General features: G+C 39.0%; 1 protein-coding gene across 6 annotated transcripts in view; it reads left to right on the top strand.

Moving 5' to 3' along the window:
- LOC111868558 (aspartate--tRNA ligase, mitochondrial) overlaps nucleotides 1–17,964 on the top strand; it is a 57,737-nt gene that overhangs the window by 38,481 nt on the left and 1,292 nt on the right. For 2 of the 6 annotated variants that reach the window (XR_002843524.2, XR_002843523.2), the window contains exons 12-19: nucleotides 1,571–1,741; nucleotides 2,941–3,117; nucleotides 4,198–4,380; nucleotides 4,870–4,965; nucleotides 9,158–9,376; nucleotides 10,819–11,034; nucleotides 14,539–14,725; nucleotides 15,556–15,846. Coding sequence is in view for 4 of the 6 variants with exons in the window: in XM_023859315.2 (XP_023715083.1) it covers nucleotides 1,571–1,741; nucleotides 2,941–3,117; nucleotides 4,198–4,380; nucleotides 4,870–4,965; nucleotides 9,158–9,376; nucleotides 10,819–11,034; nucleotides 14,539–14,725; nucleotides 15,556–15,764 (1,458 nt within the window). In the remaining 2 variants the exon portion in view is untranslated. Of the gene's footprint in view, nucleotides 1–1,570; nucleotides 1,742–2,940; nucleotides 3,118–4,197; nucleotides 4,381–4,869; nucleotides 4,966–9,157; nucleotides 9,377–10,818; nucleotides 11,035–14,538; nucleotides 14,726–15,555; nucleotides 17,036–17,964 lie in introns of those variants that run through there. The other 4 variants (XM_023859315.2, XM_023859314.2, XM_023859312.2 and 1 more) reach the window with 2 other exon arrangements.

The raw sequence follows: 17,964 nt of genomic DNA, 5'->3' as shown, positions 1-17,964 counted from the left end.
ACGTATATGATAGGAGGATAGCTTTAGGTTTTAACTTTGAAAACTGAATACTTTCACACATCATAGGTAAAGGTAGAAATTTGAATATGCTGAATGTGGCAGAAATAGTGAAGTGTATTTAATATGGCATAATGTTTCATAGAAATCAAAGTATTTTATTTTGAACACATGTTCTCTTTCTGCATTCTTTGACATTTTTTATAATATGTTACTTTCTGTAAAATATGTCCCACATATAACTGCCGTTCTGTTGAATGCATTCATTTGCATGAGTCGAGAGTCTTTGCATCACTTCATGAAGTCTTTCTTCTGAAATATGGGTAGTTTCTTGTCAGATTCTGGCTTATAGCTAAATGAGTGCTGCCTGACTGCCCATTCATTTGTTTTTAGGTATCCCCAGGAAAGGAAATCAGGAACAGTTAGATCTGGAGAATGAGGAGCTTAGGGCACATATTGAAATGAGAATTCACAGATTGCAAGCACATCCACACTAATTCTTGCCATGTGGGCCCCAGCACTCATCATGCTGAAATAGATTTTCATGGCCTGGAAGATTCATTACTCAGGTATGAAAAATGTTTCTGTCATATGAGTGTAGCCATGTGACATAATTTGTGATAGCTTGCCCATCTTCATCTTCAAAGAAACGGGATACAGCTATTGCAGTATGTGACACTGCATACCAAACAGTAACTTTTGGGTCATGCAGAAGACTTTCATGCAGTTCATACAAATTTTCAGCATTCTAGGATTGAAAGTTTCTGCTTGTTAGTGGAGCCATTCAAAAAATATGCCCCACCATTAGAATGTTGTCTCATATCTTGATTAGCAGCCATTAATTTCAGAAGCTGATGGACACATTGCAAGCACATCTCTTTGTCATGGTCTCTGAGCTGTTACTCAACTTAAATTTTGTACGGTTGAAAGTTCAGGTCACTGCAAGAGGTACTTCACACTTCTGTCAGTCTGTCAAGCTTGAGCATGCTTTTGTGCTGACCTTGGACTGCAGTTGACAGATGCTAACACCTGAATAATATTATGAGGAATGTGCATGAAATAGGATTGATTGGGTAGCATTTTATAGGTTACAGAGTCTTCATACCAAAGTCTGGCCCGCTTATGAATTTTGTTTGGAGAAGGGGCTGTTGGTAAAACTTTAATTGAAATCCTTGTTTTAGTTCTGTAATGGACCTGTTTGAATGGAAAGCTTTACAGTAAAGCACACATGCTTCCATAATAGTGCTCTATGATAAATTGAACTGTAAATTCAGCGCTATAAATCCATTGCACATATTCTGTCATACTGTAGTGGAGAAACAGATGATTGAACTCTTAAGAGGCTTCACTGTTTCTGCAGTACTCTGTATATTGAATGCATGCAAATTAGATACACTGAGAAAAAGATACTTATTAGAGAAAGGGCTCACAGGGACAGTGGGGAGCAAGCAACTGTTTCTGATGAGTGAATTGGTTTCTTTTCTCCCTATTTATAACTTTCTGATGTTCCTATACAGGTGTTTTATTGAGGTGATGAGGCCAAACTTTTAACTAATTGAAATCTTCTTTGCAGGCCAAAGAGCCTCTGAGGTTAAAGTATCGCTATCTAGACCTCCGTTTCCCAGAGATGCAACACAATCTTCGGCTTCGTTCCAAAGTCCTGATGAGCATGAGGGAATATTTGTGCAATCACTGTGACTTTGTGGAAGTAGAAACACCAACACTGTTCCGAAGAACTCCTGGGGTAAACAGTATATATTTCAGATGTTTATATTAGTGCTTTTCTTTCTATTCAGTTGCATTTGTAGATGTTCCTAATTTGAAGCAAGGAGTGAAGGATGTCTTAAGGGTATGTCATATTTGTGTATATGTACCATCTTCCAGTTTTTTTAGTCCTGTATTGGATCACTCAAATTTGATGGCAGGGTCATTGTACTGGGAAGGTTGTGAAAGGAAAGAAACAACTTTTCTAAGGACCATAAAGTGCCCCAAAAATAATGAGCAACTTGTGTTCCCAACCCGTAACCTATCCAGGTGGTAAGGAGATAAAACATTGCTTAACCATCTGTGCCCCAGGTCAAGCTACATGGAGAGTGATGGGGAGAGTGGGTTTTGGAATGGAATGGGGGGGGGAAGAAGCATGAAGATGGATCTTTCTTAGGATTAGGAGGGAGATGGTGCTGGAAGAGGAGTGGGTGGCTTCCCGCTATGTGCATTTGTAGCTGTTCATTGCTGTAGCATGAGGTTTGTTTGAAAGGAATGTTTGTGGTGTCTTTTCTGATGCTTGGCTCTGTGAGTGATTATCCTCCAGGAAGGGCTGAACTTGCAGTTCACCTTCTCAATTAAAAGTTCTCATGTAGGTTAATTTCTTTATTTTTCTTGGTAGTTAAATGTTATAGTGTAACCATTTGGAGATCTCTTCCCAGTCATGATTACCATTTCATAATTTTCCCTAGTATTTAATCCTTATCCTTCTTTATGTATTTCACCAGTGTTCTTTCCTTTTTCTTATCCCTTGTATCTGTTGCAATGAAATCCACATATGGATACCTATGACTGATTATTGTTACTGATGTTTACCAAAGTCTCATCTGCTCTGTGAACCGGGGTGTATTGTCCTTGTTTAAGCAACCTTGTGGAAGAAGAGTCATTTATATAAGTATTTTTGAATTTTCCAGCAGTGTATAAATATCACATGTTTCTTGAAAACAGAATGTAGTAAATTGTAATGATTATATGAACAGTACATCACTGACTGGTGGTGATGCATCCTCATTCCCATAGTAGATGGAGTTTAACTTAATGTGCAAAGAAATGATAGAGCCATTTCATCAGTACATCGGTAACTGTTTTACTGACTGTACAAGTCAGGATTGTATTAAACTATCAAACATAAGAAATAAAGGACAAACCAGTCTTCATCTCCAGTCTTATTGGTACTAGGGTGCACAAGAATTTGTGGTTCCATCAAGGCTGGCTGGTCAGTTCTACTCATTGGTTCAGAGCCCACAGCAGTTCAAGCAGCTGTTAATGGTTGGTGCAATTGACCGCTATTTCCAAGTTGCTCGTTGTTATCGAGATGAAGGAGCTCGACCAGACAGACAACCTGAATTCACTCAGGTACTTTGTGGTGTATTGTTTCCCTATTTATTACCTATAAAGTTTAAGTATTCTAGGTTATGACATTGTGTAGTGTTCTCTTACAGTATGCTTACTGTATAACAATACAGGTTCATGCATCATCCAAGTATTATCAGACAAATCTATATTTACATCATTATCACTGTTTGCTGCTACAGACTCTTTTATGCCATATGGCTGAACTCACAGGCGGCAGACTTCTTTGACAAAGGCATTCAAAAACTTATTCCTCAATACAATAAGTGCCTCAGTTCCAGTGGTGACTATGTTGAGAAGTAGTTTAAGTATGTACAGTTTTTTTCTGATTGCCTCTTTTGTTATCAGCTCACCAGAGGTTACTTTCCAAATAGACTTAGTGTATATAGTAGTATAATAATACTCACGTGTGTGGATGAAAGAGATGGCTAGAATGAATGTATGTGAGGCACTACACCAGTGTCTCAGCTGCCAACTTAGTTGATATATTTTTATCATGAAAGAAAAAGAGAGAAGACAAATGTCTGCAAATATTACTAAAAGAGTTTATAAAAATCAGCATTTTCCATTATTGAAAAATGTTATTTTGTGAGAATATTTGTGGGAATACACTTAAATACTTTCTGTCTGCTTGTGGTGCCAGTGGATCACCTTCACAGACAGAATAATCTGCTGCCTTCAGAAGAACAGTCTTTTCTGCACTGATGGCTGGTGGCAGCTGGTTCTTCCAAAATGCTGGTACCTCTACTAAAATACATGACATCAAACCCCAGTAGACCACAACCTTGATACTGCTTTGAGAACTTTGTACCAGTTGTGAGTTTGTGACAAATTTTGTTATCACAGCCATGTATCTGCTTAGATTACATCTGTAACAAGACAGTAAATTACTGCCAAGAAATCAGTCCTGTTCCCTGATTCATTATGAGTTCACATTTTTTTCTGAACCTAGAGAGAGCTGAAAACATGCAACATATCCTTGTTGGAGGATGCACTGTGCAGAACTACAATATGATATAATTTTAGACACTTTCTTTAATGTCTCTTTACTAATCTTCATTTGTGAATAATTTATGATTTCAGCTAGACATTGAGCTGTCATTTTCAGATCGTGAGGGACTTTTCTCTCTGGTTGAAGGTCTGCTAGAGCACTGCTGGCCACATGAGAAAGAAAATGGAATCTCTGTTCCATTCCCCAGGATGACATATGCGGAAGCAATGGAGCTATATGGAACTGATAAGCCTGATACACGTTTTGAAATGAAGGTACAGATTTCTTTCAGACCATGCAGTGCTGATGAATATTAATCATACTTAGCATGCTTGGGCAGTATGTGTATTAAAGCACTGCCAGTTGCACTTTTCTTTAAACTTGACTGACTGCATGAAGCAGAGTCGTTCTCGAGAAGCTGATAGTAACTCAGGTAGTCAAGGAACCCTGCCTCATAAAGTATCAGAGTGTTCATTACTGCATTACAAGAGCCTTTGACCTCACCCTATCCTCAGTAGTCTAAATGCAGTGTACATACATCATATTTCTTGTAAATCCATTTAAATATTTTCCCATCTGCACCTGGGTCTACCAAATGGTCTCTACTGTTCAGGTTTTCCAACCAGATTTTTTGGGTGCATTTCTCATCACCCATGCATACATCATGCCCTGCATATCTTTGTACAGCTTTACTTTCATGTTTCATAAAAGTGGAGGTAAGAGTTTTAAATATAGTGTATAATGTTTCATTTTCATCTGTTTAGCTCAAAGATGTGGCACATGCAGTCAAATTGAGCGATTCAACTGGAATGGAAGTTTCAGACTTCACAGCTCAAGCAGTTGTTGTGCCAAAAGGAAGTGTGAGTCTGTTTATGCATTTAACTACTTTACCCCGAATCCAGCCAAATGTCAGGTCATAAGGGGAGCCCTAACTTAGAATCAGGGTTGTGATAATGTGCTGTCTGGCTGAGAGTATTAGGGATGTCAGGGCCAGTGATAATGAGTCTAGAGGGTACATTTTTAAACAAGATATATTAATTATCATGATTTCAGTGCACAAAGAATATCAGTGGACAGCGTGTATGTGTGGATTAACTATACACTCGAGTGCCAAAAGTCATGGGATAGCAGTATGTAAATTTATTTTTAAGTTACGCCAACATCCCTTGACGGCTTGGGAATGCCCAGAGCAGTATCAGTTGTGATGTGTTCTCTCATGAGTCAGGTTGAACACCGGCCAGTCTGCTCATGGCAAGCCGACGTGAATTATCAGAGTTTGAACGGGGCATGATAGTGGGTGCCAGGCAGATGGGACATTCCATTTCCGAAGTTGTGCAGTCATTCAACATTCCTCGATCCACGGTGTCACGTGTTTACTGGGAATACCTTGTGGAAGGCATTTCCACCCACCGTGGACAGCGCAGTGGCTGACCACAGGTGCTTAATGATCGTGACCAGCGGCGTCTAGCTAGAATTGACCATAGTAACAGACAAGCGACGCTGGCTGAAATTACATCAACATTCAATGCAGGAGGTACCAGATGCATATCCAGCAGGTCAGTGCAGCGTTCTTTAGCTTCCATGGGATATGGGAGCAGAAGACCGACCAGAGTGCCTCTGTTAACACCACGACACCAGTCCCAGCACCTCACCTGGGCTTGTGACGTCGCTAATTGGACCCTGGAGGATTGGCAGCATGTGGCATGGTCCGATGAGTCACAGTACCAGTTGTTTCAGGCGGATGGTAGGGTTCGGTTGTGGCGCAGACCCCATGAGGCCATGGACCCCAGTTGTCAACAAGGCACTGTGCAGGCTGGTTGTGGTTCCATACTGGTGTGGGGTGTGTTTATGTGGCATGAGTTGGGTCCGCTCGTCCACCTAAACACGTCATTGACCGGTGACCGCTACGTTACAATGCTTGGTGACCATTTTCAGCCCTTCAGGGACTTCCTGTACCCCCACAACGATGGGATATTCCAGCAGGACAATGCACCATGTCATCGGGCCGGAGTTGTCCAGAATTGGTTTGAGGAAAATTCTGGAGAGTTCCGACAAATTGTGGGGCCACCACGTTCACCCGACATGAACCCAGTCGAGCATTTATGGGACGTGGTTGAGAGGTCCATTTGCACCAAAAATCCTACACCTACAAATACCAGGGAGCTGTGGGCGGCTATCCAGACGGCATGGCTCAACATCTCTCCAGAGGTCTTCCGTCCACTTGTGGAATCGATGCCACGTCTAGTTGCTGCACTTCGCTGGGCTAGAGGGGGTCCTACACGGTACTAGGTACCTATCCCATGACTTTTGGCACTTCAATATATAATTTTTTTCTAGCATTGGCCTATTAAAATGTGCAAATATTATTTTTGCTGTATAAACTAAATCAGTTCTTGCTTACCTAACTTGTTGCTTGCCGTGATCCAATAGATCAGTTCAGCATATTTATGTTGAAAGTGCCACAACTGAAGAGATTGGCTCATTGTTATACACTGAGTACAACAATTCCGTTAATAGATATATTATGTCTAGAGGAATGCAGATTTTCATGCTGTCTGTGCTGGTAGTCTTTTGAGGGTAATCTGTGGAAGTATTCTGGGTGTGTTTGTACAACAGCATTTATCCCTGAGCAACTTTGGTTTTTTCTGGTAGGCCTATGGCAGCACTTGATAGTGGATAAAGCTAAAGTGGATGAAACAAAAAATAAGACTAGGTGGTGTGTGTCCTTTCAGTTCACAGGATGATGTTGTATTTTTATGATATTCCATACATTAACACCTTTTTCTGAGGAAATAGTACATTTTCTATTGTCATCAAACTTCAGTGAATGCCCTTGATTAAATTTCAAAGGATGGGTTTAAATGCTATGGGCAAACAGCCCCATAAAGTTTTTTTGTGGTACTTAAATTTTAGTGCAGTCTATATGGAAAACTTCACTATTGTCTAAAGTAAGAACGGTAAAATTACAAAATAAATGCCACTTGTATGCAAATAAAACAGATTGTGCAGGGCCTTTTTTAAAAATAATACCATTAATATTGTAACATTGTAACCATGGGGACTCACTGTTAGAATTACAATATTGCATTGCTTCTGCTGTCTAGGAATGGATGCATTCCAATTGTAGCATTGTAGTGGGAACATGGATCAGTACCTAGGAAATGACTGTTTGGATATGCACTCTTCAGCACATTACAATATATTAATTACATAAGTATATACTATACTCTAGAAGTTTATAAATCTTGAGTTTCTTTTACTTGCATTACAGCTGGAGGTTGCACTTGCAGCAGTTAACAGCTGTGTCTTGGTGTGATATTCCAAGAAACAGTTCTGTTCACATGTAAACCCACCTCATATATGTGACACTTCACACTGACTTTATTCATTACCCTGCAAGCTGAACGTATGCAGCAACACATTTGATTGAATGGAGCAGGCCAGTGATTGTTGCTACTAGAGTCCAGTCTAGTGACTTTACTGACAACATTTCCTGGCCTAGCTAATGGTTTCTGTACATGTGGCTGTTACCCAGCATGTGCCTCTGTATTCCTCACCATCCCCACAAGGGCAACATGGAATTCTGTGTCTGACATGTACTTTCTACCACGTGAAGAAAGAAGAATGTAACTATTCATGATATCCATGTCTAACAGATGGAAGAGCAGTTTCTTCATCCATTCCCATATGTAATGCCCTATTGAATAGCTATTGGCTATCCTGTTCCCCTTATCCACATGAGCCACATGATGGTTATATTCTTCCACAGCATCTCTCATTCATTACAGAAGGCACATTCTGCTGGTGGATTGTGAATGTTGGTCAACATGTGAATGTCCCTTTTGTTCATCCACACCACTGCTGTCAAGTCACCCCTGGTTTGCACTTGAATGTCACCCCATTTCAGTTGTATCTTCTTGTGCCTTAGGGCTTCTGGCATGCCCTTCCTACTTGGTCTCACAGTTCAGCAGTATATTTTTTCCCCTGTCAGGTCATTGAATAAGGTGGGAGAGGAGAAGAAATTATCCATGTACAACGTGTGACCTCATCCATCTACTTTTCAAGTTCTGTTGCTGTAGCATGTGTATCTGTCAAGTCTTGTACATTATACCATTTGTCTATCCACAGGTATGCTGTCATATTGGTGGAGTCACAGAATTTATATATGTTTATGGTGAAAGCATTCATGCCTTTGTGGACTGTACTGTTTAAAAGTACTCTTCCTTTGAAGAGAACAGTAAATTTGTCTACTGACAGATGTTCGGAAGTGTTGTAATATTTGGAACAACTCCATATTCAGAATATCACAATTTTCATCCATCTCATCAATTTCATTCCTCTTGTCTGAGAAGTGTAAGAAATAAAGGATTTATAGGACTCTGCCTCATTTTATCATGTTGCTATAGAAATGTGTGCAAAACTGATACCTTGTTGCCCATTAGTCTGTCAGTTGGTCTTGTATGAAGTGTCCCATTTGTATCATTATGGCCAGAAGACAATCATTTCATATTCGGTCATGTGAGATGCTGGAGGCAGTCCACTGTCAGGTGTGTCTAAGTAATGGTGATACCGTTGGTTAGTCTTTGCCACTGGCAGTGTGATATTTCTGCAGAAAACGAGGCTGTAACTCTCATTTATGTATGGTGCTTTGTTGCTGTTTCCAGTGGGACCTCTTGTATAGTCATGAACTCTGCATTTCCCAGGTTGAGATGGAAATGACCATTGTGAATTTACTTGCTCTTGTAGTGTCTGTTGATGAGGTTCGTTCTGTTCATCTCCTTTGGAGACATCAGGTGGACTGGGGCTGTGTGACATTTCATTAATAGTATCTACACTTGAACATCCTGTATAGGCATTCTGTGAGGTTGCTTGCACCTATTGCAACAATGACTGATCTGGCCAGAGTTCTTCACAACTTTCTTCATTGTCCAAATTTTAATTCTTTTCATTTTTCAGAGGCCATTCGAAACCATTTCAGCTTAATCTGTCTTCCAGAGTGCTTGTTGACTGTTATTAGAAGTGTATGTTAATTTCATTTTTTTATATGTTTAGGTTCATCTAACAACAACAATAAAAAATAAGTATGAAGGCTTGGCCAAGAAACAGTTTTCTTCCACTAAGCTGATACTGAGTAAAGTGACATCTGTTGAGGACTGGGAGGAGAATCTACAAAAAAACTTCAGTACTGTTGTAGTCACAGCTCTGAAAGAGAAGCTAGATCCAGAACCTTTTGACTTAATTATGCTGGCTCTTGGAGACAGACAGCAAGTTGTGAGTTAACTTTATTTTGAAGATATTTATATTGTTTTGTATGACATCATTCTTAGCCAATGAGTACATGTTTTGTGTTTTTGGTTTCCAAATATGAAGTATTTAGCTTATGTGTGACAAATTGGGTAGTACAGTAAGATCTCACTAGTCTGGACTGTGTGGAAGAAAGAGAAATGTGTGTATGATGATAGTTGAGATCAGAGAGGCAGAAAGCATATGATAATGAAGACTATAAGGCTACATTTGAATTACCATACTTATTGACATAATTTATGCCTCAGAATACTTTATACGCCCCTATTTCTAGAGAAGAAATTAAGTACTTTATTTCCTACCTTCTACATTAAGCCAGAAATTTTTGTATGTATATGTAAATAGAGTGAATTTGGATCGAAGTGTTTTGTATTAATCTTTATTGTTTGTGCATCACAGTACTGTGATGGCTGATGCATGGGTCTGACAAGCCTGGAATCACATTGTTTACAATAAAAATACCATTACCCAAAAATTAAAATTTGGCTTCTAGTATGATAATGGAAGTCGGTTTAAATTGTGTGTTCCTAAATGCTCAAGGTTAATTGAGTTAACAGCTCAGTCTTTAAGTGTTTCAGGTCAACATCTCCTGCTATCTGCTTTTATTTATTTTTTTTTAATTTAATATCATATTATACTCATACTTAGAAAAACTAATATAGAAAACTTTATTCTAAAGAATAGTGATTTGATTGGTATAGTGGTTATGTGAGAGCCTAAAAGTTAGAAGTTATTGGTATAAAAGACTACTTTTTTATTGCTAGTGGGGTGGGGCTAAGTCTCTTGTACTGCGGCCATTTCTGGCCTATTGTACCAGCCCCAGATGATAGGTGAGGGTGATTGTGGAGCAATTGGTGGAATGAAGATGGGCAGGGGAAACCAAAGTACTCGGAGGAAACCTGCCCCACCGCCACTTTGTCCACCACAAATCCCACTTGACCAAACCTGGAATCAAACCCAGGCCGCTGTGGTGGGAAGCCAGCGACTAACCGCTTGAGCTATGGCCCGGCTCTCTAAAAGACTGTAGTCTTATGAGATATTTTGTCTCACTCTTAGGGGAGAGTGCAGAATGAGTGTATGAGAGCAAGGAGCTGAAGAGAGATGATATAGTAAAATACAAAATACTTTATAAGGAACCTCATTACTTATGCTTTTCTCATGATATGGTTGAGATGACTAAATTAAGAGGGCACAGTCATGTAGGGCATGTTGCATGTGAAATGGAAATGAGAAATGTATACAAAATTTTGGATGGAGAATTTTCATGAAAATGTTAAAAGAATCTTTGTATTTCATAAATGTATAGAATTTCTGATCTACCTGAATACCAGCTGCTTAATGAAGATCTTATACCTTGGAGTTGGGTTTGTTAGATAATTCATTATTTTAATTAAGAATTGTTTTTGTAGCTGAAGCTGCTTGGTAAGTTGAGGGTGGATTATGTAGACTACTTGGAAAGTAAAGGTGTAAATCATCATCGAACTTCACGTTTCAATTTCTTGTGGGTTCTGGATTTCCCACTGTTCTTCCCAGGAGAGAAACCAGGCAGTTTTGAAACAGCCCATCACCCATTCACACAGCCACATCCAGATGATATTTATATTCTTCAGAAAGATCCTCTTAGGGTGAGTCCAGTTATATTTATGTATATATTGCTTTGCACAATGTTATGTACATCTGTAGTTCTTGGGTATTGAGAGGTACTCTTGGTGGAATCCATTTTGCAGGTCTGACATTTGCATTTTTAACATCTATTTAGTTTGGTTTGCTTAATACATTTTTATTTTATGTACTTGGTCATAGGTTGGGTCAACATCTCCATAGCATGGACATTTTTATGTATTTCTCATCACATTCTATTACCTTATTTGTCATTATAATTCCACAGTCTACAAACAGATGCATCTTGGAGATATTGGGTTTTCGGACTTTATCCATCATCCTGGTTTTAAGATAACTAAGAAAAACAGGACATTTCTGAAACTGGATCTGTTTCCATCCTCAGGTGAGGGAAAACACCTATTCTGTTGGGTCTCTTAGGAAGAGCTAGCCTCAATCATTGGACAAATGATGTCCCAAAACACAAAGGTTATAAATACCTGAGACCAGGGTAAGTCCATCAGAGCTAATAAGAAAAATATACATTACAAATTGTTCCAAACACGTACAAGCGTGGAACCAGGATAGATAGAGCCGTAGAAATTTATGTCACGAAACCAAACTAATAACCAGGTCCATGACCCCACGGCATGGACTAGAAAGGAAAACTAGTACAAAATTAATAGTGTCTAATTAGCGTCAACAATGGAGTAAATCACGTCTATCTAATTTAGAACCTAATAGAAATCAATAAAAACATATATCACGTCATACAGATCTTCTATGTGAATTGGTGACTTCATTGCTCATAATGGGGATCCAAATGGGAGAAAAGTTCAAACTGGGTTGGCTGAGCGTGCCATATGGGCCGCTTCCTTATATTTTCTATACCTGATGTGGCTTTCAATATCCCAGCCTACCCTATGTTCCTCTTCATAGGCCTGTTGAGCTAGTTTAGATTTCTCTAGAAGACCTTCTTTGAGGTTATGCCTATGTTCCCGGAGCTGCACAGCCAGAGGTCTGCCTGTTTCGCCAATGTAGCTTCTGCCACATTCACAGGGAATGCTATAGACGCACTGTGCCGTCTGTTGCGGATCTCTTTTCGGTCTGGTTTTCATAAGAGAGTTCCTAAGAGTGTTTTGTTCAGAAGACGGTCCTAATATTATATCAATTACCTATCCGTTTAAACTTTTCAGAAACACCCTTCACATATGGAACATATACAGAACACAGAGGTTTTTCCTCTTTCTTCGGATGACTACTGCCCTTGGAATTAATGACCGAGTCAATGAAGCCTTTGGGATAACCGTTCAACTGGAGATCGTGTCTCAGGTTCTTAATTTCTTTGACCAAATCTTGTCGATCTTGGCATATGGTGGAGGCTCTGTCGTGGAGACTTTTAATCATACCTCTTTTTACAAGTGGGGGATGGTTAGATTTGAAGTTGAGGTATTGGCCAGTGTGGGTGGGTTTCCTATAGACTTGTGTGACCAGTGCCGTCTCTTCCCTAATGACCAGAACGTCCAGAAAAGAGATCACATTGTCTGACTCAGTTTCCATAGTGAAGCAGATGGAAGGCCTTAAACTATCCAGGTGGTCGAAGAAATTCTGTAATCTCTCTGGACCATGGGGCCAGACCACAAAAGTGTCATCCACGTATCGTAGCCACAGCGATGGTTTGTACTGTGCTGAGTCAAGAGCTAGTTTTACAAAATGTTCCATGAAGATGTTGCTAATGATAGGCGAGAGAGAATTTCCCATAGCCATGCCATCTTTCTGTTGGAAGAACTTGTCGTCGACCTGAAAATAGGTGGTTCTCAAGCAGACTTCCAGCAGCTCCATGAAGGCTTCGACCTGCAAGACAGACCATTCCGTCAGTGTGACATTGTCGTGGAGCTTGTTTTCGATGATTTGTAGGACTTCGTCAACTGGTACATTAGTGAAGAGACTGACGACGTCAAAGCTAACGAGAGTATCTCGAGAGTGAAGGTTAACGGTCTTTAATAACTGTAAGAAGTGGCCCGAATTCTTAACGAAAGAGTCGGATTTACCAGCAGAAGGACTGAGTATCCTACGGAGAAAGCCGGCCAGTGCATAGCAAGGGGAACAAAACCCAATATCTCCATGTGTAATACATGGATAAAGTCCAAAAACTGAATATCTCCATGTGTTATACACCATTGTCAGAATCCTGTAGTAGATAAATCTTGGTTTAATAATTCTGCAATATGATTCACAAACTGATAATCCAGGAAGGGAACACTAAAAGATGTTTCTTCACAGTTGCTTCCATCTAGTGCTGAGGTCAAGAACATGTGAACATGTACCTCCTGTGAGCCTTCAGATCTCAGTGTACATTTACATTTATTTCCCATGTAAAGTTTGTTGACCTATGCCTGTGACAGCTTCTAGCCCTTTGCTAATGGAACACAGTATATTGGAATTCTCTTGAAATGTTTAGAAGGAACCAGCTTATAATATTTCTTAATGAGAAATTCTTGATAGAAGAAGTATATAATTATGATCTTAAGTACTTGTATATTCTTACTACACGTAGTTCAAGAAAATTGTTTGGTAAGCAATCCATAATTATGTCATAAGTATTATTAATGTTGTCACATGATTGAGTGACTATAGACAGGATTCGGATTGGTAACTGGATTTATTGAAAGCTTCCAGATTGTAACTACAAGCAACTATAGTGGTATCACTAATTCACACACTCTACAATACACTACAGCACACACTAAGTCGGGCATGCCATAGCGTAGTTGATTGAGGCACTATGCTACAAGCTGGAATGTCACAAGTTTGATCCCTGATGAGGTCATTGGATTTTTCCAATTTATCTAATCCTTCCCACCACACTATGATCCTGGGGTTGACTCAGCCTCTAACAGAGATGAGTACAGGAATTTTCCTGGGGGATAAAGGGTGGCTGGTGCATAGGGCTGCCATCTGTGAGCCGATTGTCTAGAAGATGTGGGAGCCTTGACGTCCCACTATCCTATGGGCTTCCATGGCCTGTTACAGGGATAGCTTTACACACTAAGTCTTTTCAGTCTGCCTGTGTCTTCACCAGTCACTGCCTGGTAACAGCTTATAGTGGTGGATATTCCCCTTATTCTGGGTTCCAGAACTATCCCCCTGTCTCAGCTACTAGCTTCTAACAGCTACAGCCTGAACTGCAGTTCTCTGACTAGCTCACCAACCAACTATTCACTTCCCTGCACTTCATTCACTCACTCTCTTAATTATCCTGGTTATAACTTCTTGGCACAGACCACACAGAAACACCATTCCTCTGTTGCTGTTCAATTGTTGCTTGTTATGAATCTGTTGCCTAGCAGCAGGCATTGTTTACAGAGTCATTACTTAGCAACGGATCTGCATGCTACAATATTAGTAATAAAGTGAGATAATAAAAACTGAATACAATTGAATAAGTGTGAAATTTTAGAAATCTTCTGGTTGTGTCAGACCGAAATGACTGCAAAATCTAGCTGTTTTCTTTTTTCATGGTACTGAAGGCAAGAAGTTTGCATTATGACTTAGTGCTGAATGGTTGTGAAGTTGGTGGAGGCTCTATTCGTATTCATGATCCAGTTCTGCAGCTGTACGTGCTAAAGGACATACTTGATATAGATCCCAGTTCTCTGCAACATCTACTGGATGCACTACATAGTGGCTGTCCACCACATGGTGGTATTGCACTGGGTAAGTAGTTCACATTTTACTGAATTAACATGAGTAGAACCATTTGAACCAGTTGTAGTTCCTGAAATAGGTGGTTTTATTTTCTTCCTATTTCATTATCACTTCAGTATGAAAACAAATAGTTATTATAAGTGGGTCCTCTGGAATGTTCTGTTAGTTGAGTCATTAGATGAAAGAATGTATAAGCTATACATTTTGGTGACAGTTAGTGGTGAAATTAATTCTGTGGAGATGAGTCCTTGAAAAGCTGATGGGTGCTTAGCTGGTCAAAAATTTCCCCACTTTTATGCTACTCCAAAGGTTCATATCCATATTCATAAGAACTGCCACTTTGGTCTCTATCCAGAGACAGTTGAATGAAGTTTTCAAACTCATATCCTAGTTCCTTAAGATTCATTTTAATGTATCCTTCTGTCTACTGCCAACTCCCACAGATAGCCCCATCCCTTCAGGTTTACCAACTAAAATTTTATATACATTTTTCTTTTCACATATTTATGATACCTGCCTTACCCATGTCATTCTCCTCAGACTGTTGTGAACATGAAATTGAACTCTTGGAATCCATAATGTGAAAAATTTCATGGCCAGCAAAGTGATCATTGGCTTATCAAGAAGAACTATATTGCATGGAATTCGCTACAATCTTTTATCTGTATGTCAAAGGCCAAATATTGTAAATGCTACCTCCTTTCTCAGTTACTCAAAAATTTATAGATTGTTTTGTCCTTATGTAAGAAGCAACAGTGTTCAAGTTTAGGACCCTGTTCCCGGGTACTATTTCATAATCTGAAGTAATGTTAGACATTAAAATATGTACTTTGTTTCAGGTATTGACAGGCTTATAGCATTGTTATGTGGTTCTGATAGTATACGTGATGTAATCGCTTTCCCAAAGAGTTTGGAAGGTAAAGACCTCATGTCAGGTGCTCCTGTTTCAATCTCAGATGAAGAGAAAGCCCTCTATCACATCCAGACTGTACATTCAGCACCAATGGAACAGGACACAAGTACCAGTGCATTGGTCTGTGCACCATAAAGGGGTGTGATTATGAATTTTAGAAGCAATATAAAACAGGTATTTACTGGAAAAAGACAGTTGAGATATGCTTACCTGATAGGTAAGTAACATTCATTCCTGATTATGGAATAGCTCTTAAATAATGGATAATGTGTGGTTATTCTCATATTAATTTCTAGTACCCAGTAGGTACAATTTCTTAAGTTAAAGATATGGTATTGCCCTTCTTTTCAATCTGAATGTCTGTTGACTGAAAAAGGCTGTAATATGTGACAAAATCCTTTATTTTGAAGGAGAATAATAAAGAGTTTATTACATCTGAATGACACCTAAAATACACGATGTGCAGTCTGTATTGTCAGCAGTCATGACTATAAGAATGTTGAATATCTACAAGTTTATCTAGCACAAACCACATTTATTTTTGAAATTGGAAGAAGAAACAGTTACAAATTTTAGGCTTTCGCAGCATTTTGTTAGTTACAGTGAATCAATTTTTGTGTGATAGCACTGTGCAGAAGTGGTCTATGTTGCCAACATTTTGGAAGAACTTTTCAGCCTGTATCTTTCTGAAGATGGGGACAAAACTGTCACACAAAACAGGATCAGTATGAACAAAGAATTCTTTTATATAGTAACTATGAAGAAAGAATTCTTTTGCTTAGTAAATGGATTTTATGAAAGGTGTTTGCAGCTTGATTAATGACCTCATCCGAAACTGGACCAGTGCCAAAAATTTAAATTTGTTTATATTGCTGGTTATTTAAGGAAAGATTTGCTGTGTATTCAAACATACTGTACTTAGAAAAGCATTGCGGTCAACACAGTGGGGAGACCAGAGAACCAGATTTATTTGTCATTTGTATATGCATAATCATAAAACTTTGATAAAGTTTCGTAAGTAAAATATTTGCATGTAACTACAGTCTAAGCAGAAGAGTGGATGGGCAGGAGGGCAAAAAGCTTTTTCTGAAAACTAGAAATATTGGGTATGTTTGGAATTTTGAGTGTCAGATTTGTTTTACGATAATAATCTGTTTAAAAAAGATTAAATGCACTGCTCTTCCTCCCAAAGTAACCAGTCATTAAACTCCGTTTTCTGCATTGCTGTATCACACTGGGTGACTAATAGTTACTTGTTCTGTTTTCTGCCTTGGATGCTTCCTCTTAATCCTTTAAAGATTATCATAGAGAAAGAGAATGCTGAGTCCTCAGAAAGTAATGTAAAACTATTTGAAGGAAAAATTATATGTTCTTTTGACAGTAATAAAGAGATGGGACAAACTGGTTTTTCTGAAATTTAATTTTTCTAGGTTACCTGTTTGAAGTGATGTGCAGTTATGTGAGTTAATTAAAAGTAACTATGGTAGGGGGTGTCAGTCTTGTAGAGTGGAAGACATTTAATTCTAAAACCATACAGCAGATATTTGTATTAAACCTGTTTCATTTCAGGAAGAAAATACCCATTAATCACCATAGTGTTTCACAGCAGAACATGTAAAAAGCTAAGAAATTTAAAACTATTATGATGATTCCAGACAGCTGCTTAAAATATGTAAAAGCTAAAAACATAGGGCAAATTCAACTTTGGGGGTTGTCATTGAAAATGGTGTTTCATTCACACACGATGTTTGTTTGCTGTCAAGATATATGCAATATGGAGAAGTTCATTCCTTCATTTGCAGCTTTATTACCATCTGTGCATAGAGCAAGATGCCAGCTGGTGTTCATAAGAAAGTTGACCACTATTGCACAATCAAAAGTTGAGGTTTTATCCATGCTAGAAAAATGTTATCAGTAGAACTGCTTTTCTTTCCTTATAGCACAACAGGTGCTGAAAGTGGTGCCCAATACTGATGAACTGTACTTACACAGTGAGAAATTCTGTGACACATGTTGAAGTAGGATAATATTCCATATTTCAGTCCTTAGGCCTAAAATTGCATTGGTTATTTCTGTACAATTTCTATTTCAAATTTCCCTAAAGTAGAAACCACACATTTTCTCATCCTGGAATGTGACAGCCATTTTTTTTTATTGCTAGTGGGGTGGGACTAAGTCTCTTGTACTGCGGCCACTTCTGGCCTATTGTACCAGCCCCAGATGATAGGTGAGGGTGATTGTGCAGCAATTGGTGGAATGAAGATTGGCAGGGGAAACCGAAGTACTCAGAGAAAACGTGCCCCAATGCCACTTTGTCCACCACAAATCCAACTTG

The sequence above is a fragment of the Cryptotermes secundus genome, unplaced genomic scaffold (assembly GCF_002891405.2).
Source record: "Cryptotermes secundus unplaced genomic scaffold, Csec_1.0 scaffold330, whole genome shotgun sequence".
NCBI lineage: Eukaryota > Metazoa > Arthropoda > Insecta > Blattodea > Kalotermitidae > Cryptotermes > Cryptotermes secundus.
This window is presented reverse-complemented; position numbering and strand designations above follow the sequence as displayed.